General features: G+C 46.0%; 1 protein-coding gene across 1 annotated transcript; it reads left to right on the forward strand.

The window, feature by feature from the left end:
* The first annotated feature begins 2,587 nt into the window (after positions 1-2,587).
* uspl1 (ubiquitin specific peptidase like 1) lies at positions 2,588-24,712 on the forward strand. The gene is given in 10 exon segments (XM_046330555.1): positions 2,588-2,729; positions 3,079-3,234; positions 4,066-4,188; positions 5,730-7,716; positions 8,018-8,128; positions 10,021-10,156; positions 17,511-17,636; positions 18,846-19,006; positions 20,019-20,383; positions 20,423-24,712. Coding segments are annotated over 9 exon segments (5,544 nt in total). The 5' UTR covers positions 2,588-2,729; positions 3,079-3,183; the 3' UTR covers positions 22,907-24,712.
* The last annotated feature ends 692 nt before the right edge of the window (positions 24,713-25,404 follow it).

The following is a 25,404-nucleotide window of genomic DNA, read 5'->3' on the forward strand; positions in this document are numbered from 1 at the left end:
TATTATTTAGATTTTGACAAATTTTGACAGATATGATTTGACCTTTGTAGATAGCGCTATATTCCACGCCCTTTATACACCCTTTATATATGTGTATCACAGTGAATGATGGTTTTCTCATTCCTTAGTCCCTCAAGCTCAAATTCATCATCATCATCATCATCATCATCATCATCATCATCATCATCATCATACCAGTAACCTAAGACCTCAGCCCCATTTTGCCATGAGGCTGAGAGAAAGTTGTGCCGTTTTAAAGCTAATTTCTAGTCATTAAAATAATAATAATAATGGTTTATGGGTGATGGTGATAATAATGCTTTCCTTCCACAGTCTGATATTAATTTGCTGTTTTTTTTTAGCAAACCTTTGTCTACAATCAATCAATCAAAGTATCAGTAAGGAATCTTGCTTTATATCCCCCAGGGCCTGTTTGCAGACTATTTTGCGTGCAGTTATGTCAAACATCTCCATTGTCTTGGGAGGTAGGTTTGGTTACCCTCTCCATTGTCTTGGGATGTAGGTTTGGTTACCCTCTCCATTGTCTTGGGATGTAGGTTTGGTTACCCTCTCCATTGTCTTGGGATGTAGGTTTGGTTACCCTCTCCATTGTCTTGGGATGTAGGTTTGGTTACCCTCTCCATTGTCTTGGGATGTAGGTTTGGTTACCCTCTCCATTGTCTTGGGATGTAGGTTTGGTTACCCTCTCCATTGTCTTGGGATGTAGGTTTGGTTACCCTCTCCATTGTCTTGGGAGGTAGGTTTGGTACCCTTAGACATACAGAGCAGTTAAAGGAAGACACTGATTGTGGCATCTATCAGATTTTGCCATAGGAATACATTCTAGCACAGTGCTATAAAAAATAAAGGGGAAGCAATGGATGATACTTAACATTTGAAAAGGGACATGTCACAGTCACATCTTTGAAACAAAGAGAAATTGTCAATGGAGCCGGCCCTCATAGACACTGATCTACGATTAGTGTTGCAATTCCACCTCTCACATTTACGATCAGGATTCAGGGAGCAGAAACAGATCCCAGATCTGTGCCTAAGGGCACCTTTTATCCAGAGCCCCATTTGTCTCTGTCTAGCTATTAAACTGTCATCCGTCCCATGTGGGAGTAGTAGCAGTAGTACCTGCAGCATGATGACAGAAAGTCACACAGCCTGTCCATGAAGCACAAGGAGAGGAAAGGAAAGGAAAGGAAAGGAGAGGAGAGGAGAGGAGAGGAGAGGAGTGGAGAGGAGAGGAGAGGAGAGGAGAGGAGAGGAGAGGAGAGGAGAGGAGAGGAGAGGAGAGGAGAGGAGAGGAGAGGAGAGGAGAGGAGAGGAGAGGAGAGGAGAGGAGAGGAGAGGAGAGGAGAAACAGAGAGGAGAAACAGAGAGGAGAAACAGAGAGGAGAAACAGAGAGGAGGGTGGGGTAGGGAAGAGGAGAGAGGAGGAAAGGACAGGAGGGGAGAGAAGGAGAGGATGAGAAGAGAGGAGGGTGAGGGGAGAGGAGAGGAGAGAAGGGTGGGGTAGGAGAGAGAAGGAGAGGATGAGAAGAGAGGAGAGGAGGGTGAGGGGAGAGTTCATCACCAATGTATCTATGCATTCTAATGAGGCCTCTCTGGGAAAAAAATATGCAAATTAATTTGTCATCAGAATAAAAAAATAGAGGACAGCAGTGGTGCATACAGGAGGGGCTGGAAGAAGGGGTGTCTGAGTGTGTGTGTGTGTGTGTGTGTGTTTATGTGTACGTGCATGTGTGTGTGTTCGGGTGGTGGGGGGGTATGGGGAAAAGGGAAATAGGGAAAGGGGGGAGAGAGGCACCACAGAGGAAACAAGGGGAGAGGTATGGGGGTACAGCCAGGGAAAAGAAGGAAAGGGGTGGGAGGTATAAACGAGAGACAGTAGAAGGGGATGTGGGGGGAGGAGAGACAGGAGCACTGAGCTATAAATGAAGGGGGCATTGTTTTTCAGATAATGGGTACCTCACCGCCCCGCCTTCTCGCCTCAGTACCCCGAAACCCCCCGTACCCCAAAGAATCCCCATACCCCCTCTTCGTTTAATGTTTCTCCTCTTGTAAATTCAAATCAGAAAGCGCCACTTAAAAATGTGGATAACAAAGGATGAAATATTCACATTTTACTCTATTTTACATTAGTCTTGTTTTTATTTATTTTGTTTTTTTACAGTTCCCTCCTGTAGAATAGTAATACAACACCTATTCACATTATGAATAAGCATAATATCTTATATTATCATCAAATGTATTCAATTGATTAGATTTCATTATTATTATTATTATTAAATACAAAGCCCTCATCACACCAGTCAGGTCAGTGGTACTCTAGGTTATATTACCGGCTAGCTAGCAAAACATATCCTTTTTCAGCCTTCACAGTGTCTGTGTGTCGCAGATACCCGAATCTGCTGTTCGTTCTCGATTTGAATCGCATTGTACCAAGTCTAGACAATAAGGTGTAATACGTGTATCTGACCAGTGGGGGGCGCCAGTGTTTTACAACAACGGCTTTGTCTCCTCGTTCGAAAAAGGGAGGAAGGGGGGAAGGTAAACTTTGCTGCACAAAACCGGCGTCAAGCCCTCAACCGGAAACAAGGACGTTTCGACCACGATACAGGGACGCGAATGGGGAAAAGCGACACACCGCCGGCACGAGTTGATGAATTAACGTGATTTACCGTCGTCTCTAAATTGAATAGAGTATGCTCTTTAGCGAGGTAGGTACAAAAATAATAGAGAGGTTTGAGGTCCAGCAGCGTATTCTCGACGTACTCGGTAGCTGGCTAAGGTTAGCTTGCATTGCTAATAAGCTAGCGAATCACCACCACCTTACATTAGCAAGCTAGCTAACGTTGGTATTTTTATATATATTTTTTTTTCGGTGTTACGAATTTCATACGGTATCACAGTAGTAATTGGATCCATGTATAATCATATAAACTGTATTTTTTTTTTTGACGTTATTATTAACAATTGTGGACGTACCAAGCCGTTAGCGTGCGATACAAATGTAATGTCAACGTTTTGCTACGTTAACTTTACCAATGTGCTGTTGTTCCCCTGTAGCCCTTCATGCGGAGGAGGTGAGCCTGGTTGGTCACAGGGATGTGGTAATGTATAGTGACTAGCGCTGGACACAACAACAACAAGGAACAGCAGGATTTGCCTGTGATGAGTTGCGAAGGCACTGGTTTGGGCCCACTTGCAGGGTATTGGGAAAAAGTCAGTCGAACTCATTTTGTCTTCCTCTCCTCTACACCTTTGCTGTCACTTGTGCAAAGCTATTTTGGATTTAAGGATTTATATTGGGTATAATCTCCTTATTGTATCCAAATCGAAATCCAACAAAATAATATACTCAATGGAAATTGGAAATCTTTGCTTTTTAAAAGGCGAAACGTTTGTGTGGATGTTTTCTTGAGGCTTTACATCAATTGATATGCAGTCTGGTACATTGCACATAATGCATGTCCCTGTGAACTCCGACTAAAATCACTGAACTTCATTATGATTGGACTGGACTCTTGTAATATTCGGCTCTGATACTTTGATACTCGCTCTACCAAACTCAATGATCCAGTGTACTATATGACATTGTATTCGATACACTTAAACAGGGGTGGGATACTCCAGTCCTCCAGGGCCTGATTGGTGGTGTTACACTCTTTCTCCATCCCTAGTAAACACAGATGATTAATCACATTGTAATTCTAAACTGAAGATCAGGATTAGGTGATTATTGGAGTCAGGTGTGTTAGCAAGGGGGATGGGGGGGTAAAACTGACACCCAACAGGCCCTCGAGGACTGGAATTACCCACCCCTGCACTAAAGCACTGAATTATATTTAGAAAGATATCCAATGATATTCCATGTTTACTCAATGATACTGTGACACGCAGCGGTGCTCAACTGTTCTCAACTACGCTGTACGATGCTCTGCGACGTGTTACGGTGTGTTGTCTCCTAGGCGACAAAGCTGCCCTCCCTTCTCCTGATATCGATCAGGTTATTAACATGTTCTTTGTTGTCATAATGATTGGTCCCTCCTGCAGATCCAGGAGCGCTCAGCCTCGTTGGAGACCTGTCCGTGGTGTGCTGCTAAAGGGCAGACTCGGGCTCTGCGTTCCTATAGGATCAGCATCCAGGAGGCCATCAGCCTCTGCACTGACCCACAGGTAGGCGACCGCGAACACAATCAGCACGACATCGACAAAAACAGTGGGGTATTTCACAAAGCAAGGCCAATGAGTGAGGATCAAAGACACACGTTTTAATGGTTTGTCTGAAACAAGATGCCCGTTTTAGTAGTTTGTCTGAAACAAGATGCCCGTTTTAGTAGTTTGTCTGAAACAAGATGCCCGTTTTAGTAGTTTGTCTGAAACAAGATGCCCGTTTTAGTAGTTTGTCTGAAACAAGATGCCCGTTTTAGTAGTTTGTCTGAAACAAGATGCCCGTTTTAGTAGTTTGTCTGAAACAAGATGCCCGTTTTAGTAGTTTGTCTGAAACAAGATGCCCGTTTTAGTAGTTTGTCTGAAACAAGATGCCCGTTTTAGTAGTTTCCTGTAAAAACATTGTTTCAGTGTCTGGGTTGGCTTTGCTGTCTTGCGTAGTGGCAGTATTACGAGGGTCTTAAGGCATGGGTGAATTCTGTTACTGTTGGTAGTAAATACAGTCGGACACTTTGCTAACGTGGCCTTTCACTGTCCTCCTGCTAACGTGTCCTTTCACTGTCCTCCTGCTAACGTGGCCTTTCACTGTCCTCCTGCTAACGTGGCCTTTCACTGTCCTCCTGCTAACGTGGCCTTTCACTGTCCTCCTGCTAACGTGGCCTTTCACTGTCCTCCTGCTAACGTGGCCTTTCACTGTCCTCCTGCTAACGTGGCCTTTCACTGTCCTCCTGCTAACGTGGCCTTTCCTCCTGCTAACGTGGCCTTTCACTGTCCTCCTGCTAACGTGGCCTTTCACTGTCCTCCTGCTAACGTGGCCTTTCACTGTCCTCCTGCTAACGTGGCCTTTCACTGTCCTGCTAACGTGGCCTTTCACTGTCCGGCTAACGTGGCCTTTCACTGTCCTCCTGCTAACGTGGCCTTTCACTGTCCTCCTGCTAACGTGGCCTTTCACTGTCCTCCTGCTAACGTGGCCTTTCACTGTCCTCCTGCTAACGTGGCCTTTCACTGTCCTCCTGCTAACGTGGCCTTTCACTGTCCTCCTGCTAACGTGGCCTTTCACTGTCCTCCTGCTAACGTGGCCTTTCACTGTGGCCTTTCACTGTCCTCCTGCTAACGTGGCCTTTCACTGTCCTCCTGCTAACGTGGCCTTTCACTGTCCTCCTGCTAACGTGGCCTTTCACTGTCCTCCTGCTAACGTGGCCTTTCACTGTCCTCCTGCTAACGTGGCCTTTCACTGTCCTGCTAACGTGGCCTTTCACTGTCCGGCTAACGTGTCCTTTCACTGTCCTCCTGCTAACGTGGCCTTTCACTGTCCTCCTGCTAACGTGGCCTTTCACCGTGCTACGTTATAGAGAGTGGATGTTGTCCTTGGCCTCACCTTGACAGAGTGAATACAAATTCTAGGTTGAAGAAGTTGCCCGTTTTATAATCATTTATTTGTTTGTTGCCAGGCCTTAAATAACAATTTTGTTCTTAATTGGCGAGCCTGTTTTTAAATAAACCGAGCCATCTAAATAACCTCTACCCTCTGACCCCTCCCCCCACAGTGCCTGTTTCCCCTGGTCTCCCGGCCTTTGGAAGATGTCCTGGCCAGCCTCGTACCCCCTCTACCCCAAACGCAGACGGGGAGGAAGAGGAAGAGTGGGTTGGAAAACGGAGACTCTGTATCTTCCCCCAAAAGCGCACGATCGGAGGAGGCCGTGTCACAGAATGAGAGTCGCCCAGTCGTGAGGATCCCCAGTTCCGAACTCAACGGGGAAGACGGCTTTCATAAGACGAAGCACACAACACCAGTACAGAAGGAGAGAATCGGCCAATCAGAACCCACAGACATGGAGCTGGTGGATAAAACCCTCAACTATCCACTTCCTGAGAGGGGAGGGGCCAATGGATACCACAAGGATTCTGATTGGCCGATACCAGAGGAAATGGACCAGAATGTCCTAGATGAGGGAGAAGATGGTGTCTTTCTCCCGGAGGAGGTTACACCGACTTTAGACAAGGGGTTGCCTCTCCCAGAGAAGACTGTACCTACGTCACAACTGGCACTGTCTTTTGTAGACGCTGAGCCTGCACCAAAGGAGGTTATCTGTCCCTTAGTCGAGGATGTTTCTGCCCTAGAGAAGATTTTACCTCCTGTACACTTGGCTGTTTCTGCTCCACAGAAAGTTTTGGCTCCACGGGTAACTGTCCCTAATTTACAGGACACAGTCTGTCTCCTAAAGGCTCTACCTGTCCCAGGGGAGGCTGTCTCTCTGTTAGAGGAGGCTTTACCTGTCCCAGGGGAGGCTGTCTCTCTGCTAGAGGAGGCTCTACCTGTCCCAGGGGAGGCTGTCTCTCTGCTAGAGGATGCTCTACCTGTCCCAGGGGAGGCTGTCTCTCTGCTAGGGGAGGCTGTCTCTCTGCTAGAGGAGGCTCTACCTGTCCCAGGGGAGGCTGTCTCTCTGCTAGAGGAGGCTCTACCTGTCCCAGGGGAGGCTGTCTCTCTGCTAGAGGATGCTCTACCTGTCCCAGGGGAGGCTGTCTCTCTGCTAGGGGAGGCTGTCTTTCTGCTAGAGGAGGCTCTACCTGTCTCAGGGGAGGCTGTCTCTCTGCTAGAGGAGGCTCTACCTGTCCCAGGGGAGGCTGTCTCTCTGCTAGAGGAGGCTCTACCTGTCCCAGGGGAGGCTGTCTCTCTGCTAGAGGATGCTCTACCTGTCCCAGGGGAGGCTGTCTCTCTGCTAGAGGAGGCTCTACCTGTCCCAGGGGAGGCTGTCTCTCTGCTAGAGGATGCTCTACCTGTCCCAGGGGAGGCTGTCCTGGTCTTGCAGGAGGCTCTAACTGTCTTAGAAGAGGCTTCACCTGGAATAAAGGAGGGGCTAAGTGTCTTACAGAAAGAGGAGGAAGAATTGGTTCTAATCGCCTTGGAGGAGGAGGAAGAAGTCACTGCACCTGTGGCCTTGGATGCTGTGTCTATACCTGCCATGATTGAGGTTGTCCCTGCTTTAGAGAAAGATGAGGAGGATCTGCCTGTCTTTGACGAGGAAGAGAAGATACAGGATGAAGAGCGCCCCCCGCAGGGGGTCTGTAGACCCTGCAGTGTGGACCTCAGTCAGAGCAAAGTGCATGATGGTCAGGAAGATGACGATCCTATCAGAGCTAGAAGAAGAGCTCAGAAACTAAGCGACGAGGACGAGGAACAGGAAGTAAGCGTCAAAGAGGAAGTGGAAGTCCTGACACCGGCGCCGAAAAAGAGAAGGGGCCGGCCAAGGAAGACTCCTCTTATTAAATACACGCAGGAAGTGTTGCCCGACTTTGACCCGGGACTGATCTCGACGGGGGAGTTGGTCCCAGTTCCCGGACCTCACCTGTTCTGGAAGAATGAGCACAGTCTGGGTTGGCTGGACACCTTGCTGGTAGCGCTGGTCCACTGTCGCACTCTGAGGGACAGACGACCCATCAAGAGGCCCGCTGTAGGTCAACCGGTCTGGGATCTGTGTGAGAGGTACGACCGAGCCTGTAGTCTCAGCACAGCCTACCAACACACTGGCGCAGGTGGGTGGACATGTCTATTTACTAAAGTTGATTTTGTATTGATGTACCTCATTGGCAGCTAAGAGCTGAATATCTATTTGAAATGGGACAGGATGTATTCGTCCACTCTCTTGCTCTTATCCAATACAGATGCCGTCAACAGGATCTCCTGTGTAATCCTCTCTCTTTTCCTATTGGACGGCATTGTCCACTTTCCAGAGAAGAAGAAAACAAGTGTTTTTTGTTGTTGTGTTTTTGTTGGTCCTACATGAATGTTTACTCCTGATGTGAGTCCTTCTCCCCGTCTCTCACCTCTCTCCAGATGGTGTCGTCCGAGTGCCCTCCGCCGTGGCACAGAGGGTCCAGACTGAGATGCAGGCCATTAGGATGGCCATCTTTAAACTGCTGGAGCCTCTGCTGAAATGTAAACTGGGTAAGGATCTGCGTGCATACGTTTTTTAAGAAATGGTTGGTGTCCCATTTACACCAGAGATCTGTATATAATGACAAGATGCTCGTCTCCTTCACTCCTCTGTCCTGTGCACCTTCTCATTTACACCAGAGATCTGTATATAATGACAAGATGCTCGTCTCCTTCACTCCTCTGTCCTGTGCACCTTCTCATTTACACCAGAGATCTGTATATAATGACAGAGATCTGCACCTTCTCATTTACACCAGAGATCTGTATATAATGACAAGATGCACATCTCCGCTCTAACAACGGTAGATGTTCTTGGTTGTTGCTTATTTATAAAACCCTCTTAGGCCTCACTCCCCTCTATCTGAGATATCTACTGCAGCCCTCATCCTCCACATACAACACCCGTTCAGCCAGTCACATTCTGTTAAAGGTCCCCAAAGCACACACATCCCTGGGTCGCTCCTCTTTTCAGTTCTCTGCAGCTAACGACTGGAACGAGCTGCAACGAAACACTCAAACTGGACAGTTTAATCTCCATCTCTTCATTCAAAGACTCAATCATGGACACTCTTACTGACAGTTGTGGTTTCTTTGTGTGATGTATTGTTGTCTCTACCTTCTTGACCTTTGTGCTGTTGACTTTGTCCAATAATGTTTATACAAGGTTTTTGTGTTGCTACCATGTTGTCATGTGCTGCTACCATGTTGTTGTCATGTGTTGCTACCATGTTGTCATGTGTTGCTACCATGTTGTTGTCATGTGTTGCTACCATGTTGTCATGTGTTGCTACCATGTTGTTGTCATGTGTTGCTACCATGTTGTCATGTGTTGCTGCCGTGTTGTTGTCGTGTTGCTGTCGTGTTGCTGCCGTGTTGTTGTCGTGTTGTTGTCATGTGTTGCTGCCGTGTTGTTGTCATGTGTTGCTGCCGTGTTGTTGTCATGTGTTGCTGCCGTGTTGTTGTCATGTGTTGTTGTCATGTGTTGTTGTCATGTGTTGTTGTCATGTGTTGCTACCATGTGTTGCTGCCATGTGTTGCTGCCGTGTTGCTGCCATGTGTTGGTACCATGTTGTGTTGTTGTGTGTGACGTTAACTTCAGTGTGTTGTATTGAGTAGAGGTGTGAAGATCAGGGGTTTGTGTAGCACATGTGCAGAGCCTATAGAAATCGGGAACAGGCAACCTGTAGAGGAGGGCCTGATATCGTTAGTCAAATGTTGGTATCGTGCTACTTGGCCTGATATCGTTAGTCAAATGTTGGTATTGTGACACTTGGCCTGATATCGTTAGTACAATGTTGGTACTGTGACACTTGGCCTGATATCGTTAGTAAAATGTTGGTACCGTGACACTTGGCCTGATATCGTTAGTAAAATGTTGGTACCGTGACACTTGGCCTGATATCGTTCGTAAAATGTTGGTACCGTGACACTTGGCCTGATATCGTTAGTAAAATGTTGGTACCGTGACACTTGGCCTGATATCGTTAGTAAAATGTTGGTACCGTGACACTTGGCCTGATATCGTTAGTAAAATGTTGGTACCGTGACACTTGGCCTGATATCGTTAGTAAAATGTTGGTACCGTGACACTTGGCCTGATATCGTTCGTAAAATGTTGGTACCGTGACACTTGGCCTGATATCGTTCGTAAAATGTTGGTACCGTGACAACCCCACTCTGTTTTTCTTTCAGTTATCGCAGATTTTTTGTTGTTGTCGTGTTTCCCAGAAAATTGTCCCTTTTTTTCTTTTGGTCCCTCAGTCAGCATCCCCCTCCCTCCCCCCCGATCTGAACCTCTTCTAGGAGATACCTCTCAACCATGTCCTACCTTCATGACTAACACACCCTGACCTCACCCTGACCTCACCCTGACCCCTGCTGTGTTGTGTGCTCTCCGGCAGGTCAGAATGAGAGGCTGGTTTTTGTCCTGCCTCTCCTCCTCGGGGCTGACTCCTGGGCCGACCGTCTCTTCCAGCATGAGTATGACTGGCAGTTTCAGTGTAACTCATCAACTTGCCAGCACGCCACCAAAACCAAGTAAGAGCCGTTGATAGGGGACTGTTTTCTGGACCGAGATTAAACCTAAATACTGTACTCGATACCATCTACTGCATCCTTATGTAATACATGTATCACTAGCCACTTTAACTATGCCACTTTGTTTACATACTCATCTCATATGTATATACTGTACTCTATACCATCTACTGCATCTTGTTTACATACCCTACATTACTCATCTCATATGTATATACTGTACTCGATACCATCTACTGCATCTTGCCTATGCTGCTCTGTACCATCACTCATTCATATATCTTTATGTACATATTCTTTATCTCTTTACACTTGTGTCTATAAGGTAGTAGTTTTGGAATTGTTAGCTAGATTACTTGTTGGTTATTACTGCATTGTCAGAACTAGAAGCACAAGCATTTCGCTACACTCACATTAACATCTGCTAACCATGTGTATGTGACCAATAACATCTGCTAACCATGTGTATGTGACAAATAAATTTGATTTGATTTGACCTAGTCTTGGACTAGAGAAGCACTTTCAATGCTGAATATATCAGATGTTATTGGTCACATGGTGAGCAGATGTTAATGGTCACATGGTTAGCAGATGTTAATGGTCACATGGTTAGCAGATGTTATTGGTCACATGGTTAGCAGATGTTATTGGTCACATGGTTAGCAGATGTTAATGGTCACATGGTTAGCAGATGTTAATGGTCACGTGGTTAGCAGATGTTAATGGTCACGTGGTTAGCAGATGTTATTGGTTAGCAGATGTTATTGGTTAGCAGATGTTATTGGTTAGCAGATGTTATTGGTTAGCAGATGTTATTGGTTAGCAGATGTTATTGGTCACATGGTTAGCAGATGTTATTGGTCACATGGTTAGCAGATGTTAATGGTCACGTGGTTAGCAGATGTTAATGGTCACGTGGTTAGCAGATGTTAATGGTCACGTGGTTAGCAGATGTTATTGGTTAGCAGATGTTATTGGTTAGCAGATGTTATTGGTTAGCAGATGTTATGGTTGGTTAGCAGATGTTAATGGTTGGTTAGCAGATGTTATTGGTTAGCAGATGTTATTGGTCACATGGTTAGCAGATGTTAATGGTTAGCAGATGTTATTGGTTAGCAGATGTTATTGGTCACATGGTTAGCAGATGTTAATGGTTAGCAGATGTTAATGGTTAGCAGATGTTAATGGTTAGCAGATGTTAATGGTTAGCAGATGTTAATGGTCACATGGTTAGCAGATGTTAATGGTTAGCACATGTTATTGGTTAGCAGATGTTAATGGTTAGCAGATGTTATTGGTTAGCAGATGTTATTGGTTAGCAGATGTTATTGGTCACGTGGTTAGCAGATGTTAATGGTCACATGGTTAGCAGATGTTAATGGTTAGCAGATGTTAATGGTTAGCAGATGTTAATGGTTAGCAGATGTTATTGGTTAGCAGATGTTATTGGTTAGCAGATGTTATTGGTCACGTGGTTAGCAGATGTTAATGGTCACATGGTTAGCAGATGTTATGGTTGGTTAGCAGATGTTAATGGTCAGCAGATGTTATTGGTCACGTGGTTAGCAGATGTTAATGGTCACATGGTTAGCAGATGTTATTGGTCACATGGTTAGCAGATGTTAATGGTCACGTGGTTAGCAGATGTTAATGGTCACGTGGTTAGCAGATGTTAATGGTCACGTGGTTAGCAGATGTTATTGGTCACGTGGTTAGCAGATGTTAATGGTCACGTGGTTAGCAGATGTTAATGGTCACGTGGTTAGCAGATGTTAATGGTCACGTGGTTAGCAGATGTTAATGGTCACGTGGTTAGCAGATGTTAATGGTCACGTGGTTAGCAGATGTTAATGGTCACGTACACATGGTCAGCAGATGTTAATGGTCACGTGGTTAGCAGATGTTAATGGTCAGTCAGACACTGACCGACTCAACGGGGGGGGGGGGGGGGGGGGGGTGTTAGTGGTGCTGTCAGCTGTTTGTTCACCCTGCAACCACCCAACTATATAGTGAAAACCTGAGGCCCTCACCTGACCCCCAACCCACTAATATAGAAAATACACTGTAGGTTACAGTCTGACGACAGACCACAAATGAAATAGCCTATTTCGTTTCTGATATTTCGGTAGGCTATTACGTTTCTGCTATTTCGGTAGGCTGTTACGTTTCTGCTATTTCGGTAGGCTATTTCGTTTCTGCTATTTCGGTAGGCTATTACGTTTCTGATATTTCGGTAGGCTATTTCGTTTCTGATATTTAGGTAGGCTATTACGTTTCTGATATTTAGGTAGGCTATTACGTTTCTGATATTTAGGTAGGCGATTACGTTTCTGATATTTAGGTAGGCGATTACGTTTCTGATATTTCGGTAGGCGATTACGTTTCTGATATTTCGGTAGGCTGTTACGTTTCTGATATTTCGGTAGGCGATTACGTTTCTGATATTTCGGCAGGCGATTACGTTTCTGATATTTCGGTAGGCGATTACGTTTCTGATATTTCGGTAGGCGATTACGTTTCTGATATTTCGGTAGGCTATGTCGAGAGCTTGGGACTGTACCGTTCTATCTGCGTTTTTGTGAAGATGTATTTATTGACCTGGCCTCCTCCTGGTTTCTACAGTGTATTCAGAAAGTATTCACACCTCTTGACTTTTCCCACATTTTGCGTTAAATCCTTACTCTAAAATTGATTTAATTAAATAAATATCCTAATCAATCTACACACAATACCCTATAATGACAAAGCAAAACATGTTTTTATAAATTTGCAAAAATGTCTAAAAACATATCTCATTTACATAAGTATTCAGACCCTTTACTCAGTACGTTGTTGAAGCATCTTTGGCAGCGATTACAGTCTCAAGTCTTCTTGGGTACACCTGTATTTGGGGAGTTTCTCCCATTCCTCTCTGCAGATCCTCTCAAGCTCTGTCAGGTTGGATGGGGAGCGTCGCTGCACAGCTATTTTCAGGTCCCTCCAGAGATGTTAGATCGGGTTCAAGTCCGGGCTCTGGCTGAGCCACTCAAGGACATTCAGAGACTTGTCCCGAAGCCACTCCTGCGTTGTCTTTGCTGCGTGCTTAAGGTTGTTGTCTTGTTGGAAGGTGAACCTTCGCCCCGGTCTGAGGTCCTGAGCAGGTTTTCATCAAGGCTATCTCTGTATTTTGCTCTGTTCATCTTTCCCTCGATCCTGACTAGTCTCCCAATCCCTGCTGCTGAAAAACATCCCCACAGCATGATGCTGCCACCACCATGCTTCACCGTAGGGATGGTGCCAGGTTTCCTCCAGGCGTGACGCTTGGCATTCAGGACAAAGAGTTCCATCTTGGTTTCATCAGTCCAGAGAATCTCGTTTCTCATGGTCTGAGAGTCCTTTAGGTGCCTTTTGGCAAATCTCCAAGTGGGCTGTCATGTGCCTTTTACTGAGGAGTGGCTTCCGTCTGGTCACTCTACCATAAAGGCCTGATTGGTGGAGTGCTGCAGAGATGGTTGTCCTTCTGGAAGGTTCTCCCATCTCCACAGAGGAACTTTATAGCTCTGTCAGAGTGACCATCGGGTTCTTGGTCAACTCCCTGACCAAGGCCCTTCTCCCCTGATTGCTCAGTTTGGCCGGGCGGCCAGCTCTAGGAAGAGTCTTGGTGGTTCCAAACTTTTTACATTTAAGAATGATGGAGGCGACTGTGTTCTTGTGGACCTTCAATGCTGCAGAAATGTTTTGGTACCCTTCCCCAAATCTCTACTGACAATTTTTGTTTGACCTCATGGCTTGGTTTTTGCTTTGACATGCACTGTTAACTGTGGGATCTTAAATATACAGGTGTGTGCCTTTCTAAATCATGTCCAATTAATTGAATTTACCACAATTGGACTCCAATCAAGTTGTAGAAACATCTCATGGATGATCAATGGAAACAGGATGCACCTGAGCTCAGTTTCGAGTCTAGTCTGAATATTTATGTAAGTAAGTTAAGATATATATATTTTTTTATACATTTGCAAAAAAAAAACATTTAAATACATGTAGATTGATGAGGGAAAACATGTATTTAATAAATTGTAGAATAAGTATTGTTACAAAATGTGGGAAAAGGTCAAGGGGTCTGAATACTTTTCAAATGCACTGTATACTACTCTAAATACCCCAATTCATGTTTAGTTCAAAAGAATAAAAGATTTAAAAAAAAATACACAATTTTAAACCAATATGGGTTTGAAAATTTAAAGACAATTTCAAATCTTCAAAAAAGATGATAGACAGTTGACTCATTGGATACATGCAGCGTCTATTCTGTTATTACACGTTGCCCTAGATGACTAAATCAACCCTTGCTCACCAGAATGTCATTAATCGATAGAATAAATTATTCAATCTAGTTGACATCAAAAGTTTGCTGTCATTTCTAATTCTTTCGTAGAGCCAAGACATTTAGGCACCGGGGAGAAAATGCAACCCCCAAAAAAAAAGACTGGAAAGATGCTCAGTTTGACTGGTTGTAAGGAAATAGAGATAGAGTAAATAGAGAGAACATTTAGGCACCGGGGAGAAAATGCAATTAACCCTCCCCCTCCAAAAAACAGGAAAGATGTTCAGTTTGACTGGTTGTAAGGACATAGAAACTGTAAAAATGACCCAACATGTTTCTGATAAGATTTCAGTTCGTCTTGGTTGCATATTTTATGTTGCTGTTATGATGCTGATAAAGACAGTACCTTTACAGACGGTCCCTAACTGTGGTTGAAATACTATCAGCTGTTATGATGCTGATAAAGACAGTACCTTTACAGACGGTCCCTAACTGTGGTTGAAATAATATCAGCTGTTATGATGCTGATAAAGACAGCACCTTTACAGACGGTCCCTAACTGTGGTTGAAATACTCTCAGCTGTCATGATGCTGATAAAGACAGTACCTTTACAGACGGTCCCTAACTGTGGTTGAAATAATATCAGCTGTTATGATTCTGATAAAGACAGCACTTTTACAGACGGTCCCTAACTGTGGTTGAAATACTCTCAGCTGTCATGATGCTGATAAAGACAGCACCTCTACAGATGGTATTGAAATGCCATTCACAATCTCAAGATGCTGAAAGAAAGAAATTATATTTCTTCTGTTCCTGAGTCGAAATGTCATCTCCATTTGGTGTATCATTTTACTGTAGTAATTAATTCTGCAGGAGTCAATATTAACCACGTCAACAAATCAACGTAGCCGGAATGTAGCCGTAGTGTAGCCGTAGTGTAGCCGTAGTGTAGCGGAATGTAGCCACAACGTAGCCGTAGCGTAGCCGGAATGTAGCCACAACGTAGCCGTAGCGTAGCCGGAATGTAGCCACAACGTAGCCGTAGCGTAGCCGGAATGTAGCCACAACGTAGCCGTAGCGTAGCCGGAATGTAGCCACAACGTAGCCGTAGCGTAGCCGGAATGTAGCCACAACGTAGCCGTAGCGTAGCCGGAATGTAGCCATAACGTAGCCGTAGTGTAGCTGTAGCGTAGCCGTAGTGTAGCCGTAGCGTAGCCGGAGTGTAGCTGTAGCGTAGCCGGAATGTAGCCGTAGCGTAGCCGTAGCGTAGCCGGAATGTAGCCGTAGCGTAGCCGTAGCGTAGCTGGAATGTAGCCGGAATGTAGCCGTAGCGTAGCCGGAATGTAGCCGTAGCGTAGCCATAACGTAGCCGTAGCGTAGCCGGAATGTAGCCGTAGCGTAGCCGGAATGTAGCCGTAGCGTAGCCGGAATGTAGCCGTAGCGTAGCCGGAATGTAGCCGTAGCGTAGCCATAACGTAGCCGTAGCGTAGCCGGAATGTAGCCGTAGCGTAGCCGGAATGTAGCCGTAGCGTCGCCGGGATGTAGCCGTAGCGTAGCCGGGATGTAGCCGTAGCGTCGCCGGAACGTAGCCGTAGCGTCGCCGGAACGTAGCCGTAGCGTCGCCGGAACGTAGCCGTAGCGTCGCCGGCACTGCTATCATCCTCTTTAACCACATCAACAAATCTTTTCCCAAACGTTACTTTTCCTCCCTTCTCTTTATTTTCAACTCTCCATTTTGCAGCTTGTCTCTAACAGAATTAAATGCTGACATTGTCTTTTTTCCCACCATGGATCAACGGTAACCTTTTCTGCCCGTTCCTGATTGGGCGATTGGCGTGTCGGCTATTTGGTGCAGTTAGACCCTAAAGCTTAGATTCACTCACTGACGCCAGATAATGAAAGATAAACCTCAATGTAGCCTCTCGATATAAAAATGCACAATAATTATATTTTAAGGAATTGTTTTCACTTTTCTTTATTATTTATTCAACCCGTCGGCTCTTCATCCACACAGTATTTAATCACCCTGAACCCTCTTCATCCACACAGTATTTAATCACCCTGAACCCTCTTCATCCACACAGTATTTAATCACCCTGAACCCTCTTCATCCACACAGTATTTAATCACCCTGAACCCTCTTCATCCACACAGTATTTAATCACCCTGAACCCTCTTCATCCACACAGTATTTAATCACCCTGAACCCTCTTCATCCACACAGTATTTAATCACCCTGAACCCTCTTCATCCACACAGTATTTAATCACCCTGAACCCTCTTCATCCACACAGTATTTAATCACCCTGAACCCTCTTCATCCACACAGTATTTAATCACCCTGAACCCTCTTCATCCACACAGTATTTAATCACCCTGAACCCTCTTCATCCACACAGTATTTAATCATCCTGAACCCTCTTCATCCACACAGTATTTAATCACCCTGAACCCTCTTCATCCACACAGTATGTAATCACCCTGAACCCTCTTCATCCACACAGTATGTAATCACCCTGAACCCTCTTCATCCACACAGTATGTAATCACCCTGAACCCTCTTCATCCACACAGTATTTAATCACCCTGAACCCTCTTCATCCACACAGTATTTAATCACCCTGAACCCTCTTCATCCACACAGTATTTAATCACCCTGAACCCTCTTCATCCACACAGTATTTAATCACCCTGAACCCTCTTCATCCACACAGTTTAATCACCCTGAACCCTCTTCATCCACACAGTATTTAATCACCCTGAACCCTCTTCATCCACACAGTATTTAATCACCCTGAACCCTCTTCATCCACACAGTATTTAATCACCCTGAACCCTCTTCATCCACACAGTATTTAATCACCCTGAACCCTCTTCATCCACACAGTATTTAATCACCCTGAACCCTCTTCATCCACACAGTATTTAATCACCCTGAACCCTCTTCATCCACACAGTATTTAATCACCCTGAACCCTCTTCACACACACAGGGAGTCATTATTCAGATGAAGAAACACAAACTATGAAATGTGTTTTTCTTTTCAGATGTAACAAGACCCTCACCACTTTCACCAATGTGGTTTCTGATTGGCACCCTCTCAATGCTGCCAACCAATCACGTTGCAGCAAGTGTAATAAGATGAAGCAAGCCAGGATGTTGGTGCTGGAGAGGTGAGGCCGTGACCTTTAACCTTTTCATACCTGGTGTGGATCTCAACCAGGGATTGGGGGTCAATTTCCGTTTTCAATCCAGGAAGTAAATTAAATTAAAATGTATATTTCCAATTTGAAAAGTCCTCATAGAAAAACAATGCGGAACTTTGAATTCAGTGGAGTAGAATTACATTGTCTCTGTTCTCTCTCTGTGTCTATTGTCTCTGGTCAGTGGAGGAGAATTACATTGTCTCTGTTCTCTCTCTGTCTATTGTCTCTGGTCAGTGGAGGAGAATTACATTGTCTCTGTTCTCTCTCTGTGTCTATTGTCTCTGGTCAGTGGAGGAGAATTACATTGTCTCTCTTCTCTCTCTGTCTATTGTCTCTCTTCTCTCTCTGTCTATTGTCTCTCTTCTCTCTCTGTGCCTATTGTCTCTCTTCTCTCTCTGTGTCTATTGTCTCTGGTCAGTCTCTGTGTCTATTGTCTCTCTTCTCTCTCTGTCTATTGTCTCTCTTCTCTCTCTGTCTATTGTCTCTCTTCTCTCTCTGTGTCTATTGTCTCTCTTCTCTCTCTGTGTCTATTGTCTCTGTTCTCTCTCTGTGTCTATTGTCTCTCTTCTCTCTCTGTGTCTATTGTCTCTGTTCTCTCTCTGTGTCTATTGTCTCTCTTCTCTCTCTGTGTCTATTGGCTCTCTTCTCTCTCTGTGTCTATTGGCTCTCTTCTCTCTCTGTGTCTATTGTCTCTCTTCTCTCTCTGTGTCTATTGTCTCTTCTCTCTCTGTGCCTATTGTCTCTGTTCTCTCTGTCTATTGTCTCTCTTCTCTCTCTCTGTCTATTGTCTCTGTTCTCTCTCTCTGTCTATTGTCTCCGCTCTCTGGGCCTATTGTCTCTGTTCTCTCTCTGTCTATTGTCTCTGTTCTCTCTCTCTGTCTATTGTCTCTGTTCTCTCTGTCTATTGTCTCTTCTCTCTCTGTGTCTATTGTCTCTGTTCTCTCTGTCTATTGTCTCTTCTCTCTCTGTCTATTGTCTCTGTTCTCTCTGTCTATTGTCTCTCTTCTCTCTCTGTCTATTGTCTCTCTTCTCTCTCTGTCTATTGTCTCCGCTCTCTGTGCCTATTGTCTCTCTGTTCCTTTACCTATTTATCCAGTTAGTGCACATGGAGGAGGAGAGGAGAAGAGTGTTGTCTCTCCTTCTGTTTCCCAACATTTCCTGTGTCGTTTCTTCCAGGCTGTCTCCTGTGTTTGTGCTACACTTTGCGGAAGGTCTCCCTGACAACGACCTCAGCGCGTACTCCTTCACCTTCCAGCAGCAGAGGTACTCCGTCACCACCGTCCTGCAGTACGACCAGCCGCTCAACCACTTGGTCAGCTGGATACGCATAGCTGACGGTCCGTTTGTATTTAATTTATTACATTTAATTTATTACATTTAATTTATTACATTTAATTTCTGTTTCAACTCAATTCAGGTATAACTTTAACTTGTCCCCTCGGCGATTCCTTACTTATTGTCGTCGTTGTTGTTGTTGTTATTTACTGGTCACTGAGTGAATTTGTGTTATTTTTATTATTTTTTAATATTTTATTTTATATTATTTACTTTCATTGTCAATGGATAGAAATAAATCTAGATTTTTAGAACTGAAAAGTGAGTCCGTCCCATAATGTGTCTCGTTTATAAAGTGCCAATCGGTAGGACTCTTTACGTTGTGTTGGCAGCTCGGGGCGGCAGGTCAGAGTGTTGGACTAGAAACCGGAAGGTTGCGAGTTCAAACCCCCGAGCTGACAAGGTACAAATCTGTCGTTCTGCCCCTGAACAAGGCAGTTAACCCACTGTTCCCAGGCACGTCTAGGAAAAATTGAAAATAAGGAAATATGGTTCGGGTAGAGATTATAACATGACCAAGATGTTCTTGCCTGGTTAAATAAGGCAGAACAGTTGAAACTGGAGCAGCAGCACAGTCAGGTGGATAAATCAAATCCTCCGAGAGAGAGAAAGAAAGAGAGAATATATATTTTTTAACTCTATAAAGGCAGAACATGGACAGGTGGAGCAGCAGTCCTCATGTCAGGAAATAGGGCCCAGGCCTTGAATAATGGTTCTATTTATTTATCACAGGAGAAGTACTCCAGATTCAGCACCTTGCAGCCTGGAGGCTGAGACTGAAGAATGAGGAAGGATATAACTGACTTGCCTGGTTAAATAAAGGTAAAATAAATAAATATATATATTTTTTAACTCTATAAAAGACATGGACAGCGCACCAGAAATACCGTGAATAATCTATTTATTTATCACAAGGATTCAGCACCTTCCTGCTACTGAAGAATGAGAAGGGAGCATGTTACCCATTCCTCTGTGACTAGTAACTGTGTATAAAACCCTTCTCTCTTCCAACAGGAAGTTGGTTAGAGTTGGACGACCTGAAGCATCCTGTCTGTGTCTCGCACACCCAGCTGGCTGTCCCGCCTAGAGAGATCCATGTTGTCTTCTGGGAGTTGGAGACGGACCGACCGGACAGCCCACAGACACCCACACGCTCTTCTCCTCCCGAAAACCTGACGAGCACTTCCTTGATACAGAAAGAACCTCACCTGGCCAAGACCTTTGCCGTTAACGAATCTCTAGACCTTTCTCAGGCGGTGTCTGACGACGTTGTCATGGACGCCACCATAACGTCTGATTACGTAGATAACAATATGGACAATATGGACGCCACCATAACGGCTGATAACATAGATAACAATATGGACAATATGGACAACATGGACACCACCATAACGGCTGATTACATAGATAACAATATGGACAATATGGACACCACCATAACGGCTGATTACATAGATAACAATATGAACAATATGGACAATATGGACAATATGGACACCACATTAACGAATAACGTAGACTCTCCCATCATCGTCGGTTCCACCTCCATGCTTGCTGATGTACCATTCCAGTCCTGGTCTCACGACCTCTCTTCTCACGACCTCGCTCTCCCCCTCCCTCTCAATGACACGGCCGTTGTCGAGGCGCTGACTGTGTCTGACGACATGGACACCACGGTAACAGCCGGCGACCCGTCCATGGGTTCTGCCACGCTGCTCGACACCTTCGAAGGCCTCTCCCACGATGACGTCGTCACCCTGACGCTCGTAGAGGTCAAAATGGACTCTGAGAGCGGACCGTTGCACGACGTCACCCCGGCTCCCAAACAAAATGGAAGAGACGTCTGCTTTCTCTCGGCTCCTAGATCTGAGACCCCACCACTTGCCCATGAAACACCCACTGAATCTGAAACGCCCTCTGAAACAGACGATGAAGACCTCGTCGAAAGGCCAACGTCCCCCGAAATGGCCAGTGAGTTTCTCCCTGACAGCAGTGACGTTCCGTCTGAGACCGACTCTGAAGGACTCACTCCTAGTCCTCCCAGGATCAGGAGAAGCAGCAATAGACCTAAAATGGCGTCCAACGCTCCAGTTGCTGCTGCAGCTAAGGTGGTCACAACACCAACCACACCGATGGCACTTTCTGGAAGCTGTGGTGAAATAATCCTGCCCTCCGTTGTATCTGGTCCCTCTCCCTCTCCCCTGCCCCACCCCAATACCCCCAACCCTCTGCAGAGCATGCCTGGTCTCCCTCCCTCTCCCCCGCCCCACCCCAATACCCCCAACTCTCTGCAGAGCATGCCTGGTCTCCCTCCCTCTCCCCTGCCCCACCCCAATACCCCCAACTCTCTGCAGAGCATGCCTGGTCTCCCTCCCTCTCCCCAGCCCCACCCCAATACCCCCAACTCTCTGCAGAGCATGCCTGGTCTCCCTCCCTCTCCCCTGCCCCACCCCAATACCCCCAACTCTCTGCAGAGCATGCCTGGTCTCCCTCCCTCTCCCCCGCCCCACCCCAATACCCCCAACTCTCTGCAGAGCATGCCTGGTCTCCCTCCCTCTCCCCGCCCCACCCCAATACCCCCAACTCTCTGCAGAGCATGCCTGGTCTCCCTCCCTCTCCCCTGCCCCACCCCAATACCCCCAACTCTCTGCAGAGCATGCCTGGTCTCCCTCCCTCTCCCCTGCCCCACCCCAATACCCCCAACTCTCTGCAGAGCATGCCTGGTCTCCCTCCCTCTCCCCTGCCCCACCCCAATACCCCCAACTCTCTGCATAGCATGCCTGGTCTCCCTCCGCCACCGCACCCCAACTCCCACTGGTCGTACCTGCTCAACCGCCACCCCACCACCACCCCCACTCCCTCCGGCACTCAGAGACAACCCAGTCAGTTGAACCACTCGACACCCAACCGGTTCCAGCAGCTTTCACAGAGCCGACAGACCCCCAAGATGGCTCCCCCAACCCAGACACCAGGCTGAAGAAGCCTCCTCCTCCCCCAACCCAGACACCAGGCTGAAGAAGCCTCCTCCCCCCCCCAAAGCCAGACTCAGTAAGGAGGACAACGAGGCCCTGCCGGTGAAGGCTGCCGAGATGTACGGAGGGTTCAGGAGCAGGAACGTAAATACAAACATAAACAAGACTTCACCTCCAACCCAGCTCCTCTCTCAAAGAATTGACCCTCAAAATGGTGTCTGGAAGACACCAAGTCAGCCTGCCGCCCTCGCCTCGCGAAAACCCCCTATCGATAACACTGCTGCAGCGTATCCTATCATGACCTCACTTCCTTCTTCTCCGGGAGTCACGGAGCTCCATAAAATCTCTTCCTCCAGGAATCAAGGCCCCGGTGGCCAGGTCTCGAAGGTTCCGGCCGGCCTAAGTGAGACAGAAGCCCTCAGGTACAAGCTGCTGAAGAAGCTGAAAGCCAAGAAGAAGAAACTGGAGAAGCTGAATCAGAAGTTGGGTTTCCAGGCGGCTGCAGTAGGACAGGAAGTGACCCACGGACCAGACTGCGCCGACCTTCGCTCCCCCTCTGCTGTTAGCTCCAGTACCTCCGCCTACGACAGCCCCGCCTACGATGAGTTCTTCGCCGACCTTCTGTCGCCCGCGACGACTGCGAGCAATCTATCACCGGACAGCACGGCCTTCCTGGATATACTCGCCACCAATGGGCAAGAAGGGGGAGGGAACTTGGCGTGTGGGGGGAATGCGATTGGTGGAGCCTCACAGGTGATGACCACTGCGACCTTACAACCGGCCAATCACGGTGTAGTAATGCCACTGCCTGGTCTAGATGGGCCAATCATGACCTCTGGTGAGAACTTCCTGGAGGAGTTCATATCGGGGTCGGCCAATCAGCAGATGGAGACGGAAGCACTCAGTGCTTTCGACCTGTTCTTTTAGGCTACGTTAACCACAGGTCTAGGATCTGCTTCGTTAACCACAGGTCTAGGATCTGCTTCGTTAACCACAGGTCTAGGATCTGCTTCGTTAACCACAGGTCTAGGATCTGCTTCGTTAACCACAGGTCTAGGATCTGCTTCGTTAACCACAGGTCTAGGATCTGCTTCGTTAACCACAGGTCTAGGATCTGCTTCGTTAACCACAGGTCTAGGATCTGCTTCGTTAACCACAGGTCTGGGATCTGCTTCGTTAACCGCAGGTCTGGGATCTGCTTCGTTAACCGCAGGTCTGGGATCTGCTTCGTTAACCGCAGGTCTGGGATCTGCTTCGTTAACCGCAGGTCTGGGATCTGCTTCGTTAACCGCAGGTCTGGGATCTGCTTCGTTAACCACAGGTCTGGGATCTGCTTCGTTAACCACAGGTCTGGGATCTGCTTCGTTAACCACAGGTCTGGGATCTGCTTCGTTAACCACAGGTCTGGGATCTGCTTCGTTAACCACAGGTCTGGGATCTGCTTCGTTAACCACAGGTCTGGGATCTGCTTCGTTAACCACAGGTCTGGGATCTGCTTCGTTAACCACAGGTCTGGGATCTGTTTCGTTAACCACAGGTCTGGGATCTGCTTCGTTAACCACAGGTCTGGGATCTGCTTCGTTAACCACAGGTCTGGGATCTGTTTCGTTAACCACAGGTCTGGGATCTGCTTCGTTAACCACAGGTCTGGGATCTGCAATCTGCTTACCAAACCCCTGAGCTTAAACATCAAAGCTTAGCTCAGATCAGTGGAGACATCTCGTTCAATGAAAAATATTCTCATGTCTATATTCTCGTTGACTAGATCACTATATAGGAAGTAAGAGTTGCCAGTGTAGACGTGGACAGTTGCTAGGAGAAACGACATGCCACTACACCTTTCAGTCGTGTGTGTGTGTGTGTGTGTGTGTGTGTGTGTGTGTGTGTGTGTGTGTGTGTGTGTGTGTGTGTGTGTGTGTGTGTGTGTGTGTGTGTGTGTGTGTGTGTGTGTGTGTGTGTGTGTGTGTGTGTGTGTGTGCGCATCAGTGGGTTGTTCTGTTATTGGTAGCATGTGTCACACAGTGGAATCTTAACAGCCATTTAAAATAAACACTCCCATATCATTCATGTGTTTACTACTTTCCAAAAGAATGTTGAATACGGTTTAACGTTGATACTCATTCAAGCTTTGTCCTAAATGCCACCTTATTCCCTATATAGTGCACTATATTTTGACCAGGTCCTCAAGTAAAAAAATATAAAAAATAGACAGATTGAGGCTTTTAAAGGAATGTGAAATATAGAGCTTGTTTCAGGGTAAGGTAAGGTTCTGTAAGGTTAATAGTTGTTTCAGGGTAAGGTTCTGTAAGGTTAATAGTTGTTTCAGGGTAAGGTAAGGTTCTGTAAGGTTAATAGTTGTTTCAGGGTAAGGTAAGGTTCTGTAAGGTTAATAGTTGTTTCAGGGTAAGGTTCTGTAAGGTTAATAGGCGAGTGATCTGATCCTGCTTCGGAATGTTCTGGAGGAATCATGTTTTGCTTTAGTTTGCCTTTTTATTATTTTATTTACATTTTGTCTGAATCTACTTAAAATCCTGAAACTAGGATAAAAAAAGCCTGACAAATAGGATAAAAAAATCTGGGTTCGTGTTTTAGAGGTGGTTGGAACTCTGATCTTGTCCATCGGTTGTTTTTGAATGTAATTTTTGTAATACAAAAAGTGACTGTTGTAAAATGTTGTACAGGATTGAATACTGTATATAATTCTAATAAAATCAAATGTTTTCTTTAAACGGAGGCCTTGTCTGAGGCGGTATCTAATCTTTGAGTCTGCTTGATGTATTTTTACACCCCCTGGACAGGATCATTGATGGTCTAAAGGCCTTTTCCCCTTTTTTTGTATGGTAGCAAGTGGAAAAGAATATACTGTGAATTCTAATAGCCAATCAATCAGGATACAAAATGCTCAGTGTCACATGACATACTGTCAGTCTACAGGAAATCAAGTCTGGTGGGGATTTGTGAGAATCAACGAGCCTGGTTCCATTCTGTTGCCTGATGGCACAAACCGACTGTAGCTTTTTGTAGTTGTGGTCTATATTACTGGGTGATAAAAATTGGTAATTAGTTCAACTACCACTTATTCTGATAATAAAATGAAGTTAAGAGTAGCGTAACTTTAATTTACCAGGTCCGGCTGTTCGACGGTACTATGACGCCACCTAGTGGAGAACATGCGAAAGAGCATATCCATTTTCCCCATGCTCGGCTTTTCACTGATGCTACGAAAATCATTTATCAGTTGGCGGGATCAATGTTTCATTTAATCGTAGGACATATTCTCATAATGTAACAGTCAGTACGAGCTAGACTGATTTATTTAATATCCACTTGACTATCTTGTATTTTTCGCGCAGAATACTCGTCGCCAATTGGAACGTGATGGATGCACGCGCCATTGTAGAAATATCTAAGCAAATGCAACTCCG

Source organism: Oncorhynchus gorbuscha, linkage group LG02, assembly GCF_021184085.1.
Source record: "Oncorhynchus gorbuscha isolate QuinsamMale2020 ecotype Even-year linkage group LG02, OgorEven_v1.0, whole genome shotgun sequence".
Lineage (NCBI taxonomy): Eukaryota > Metazoa > Chordata > Actinopteri > Salmoniformes > Salmonidae > Oncorhynchus > Oncorhynchus gorbuscha.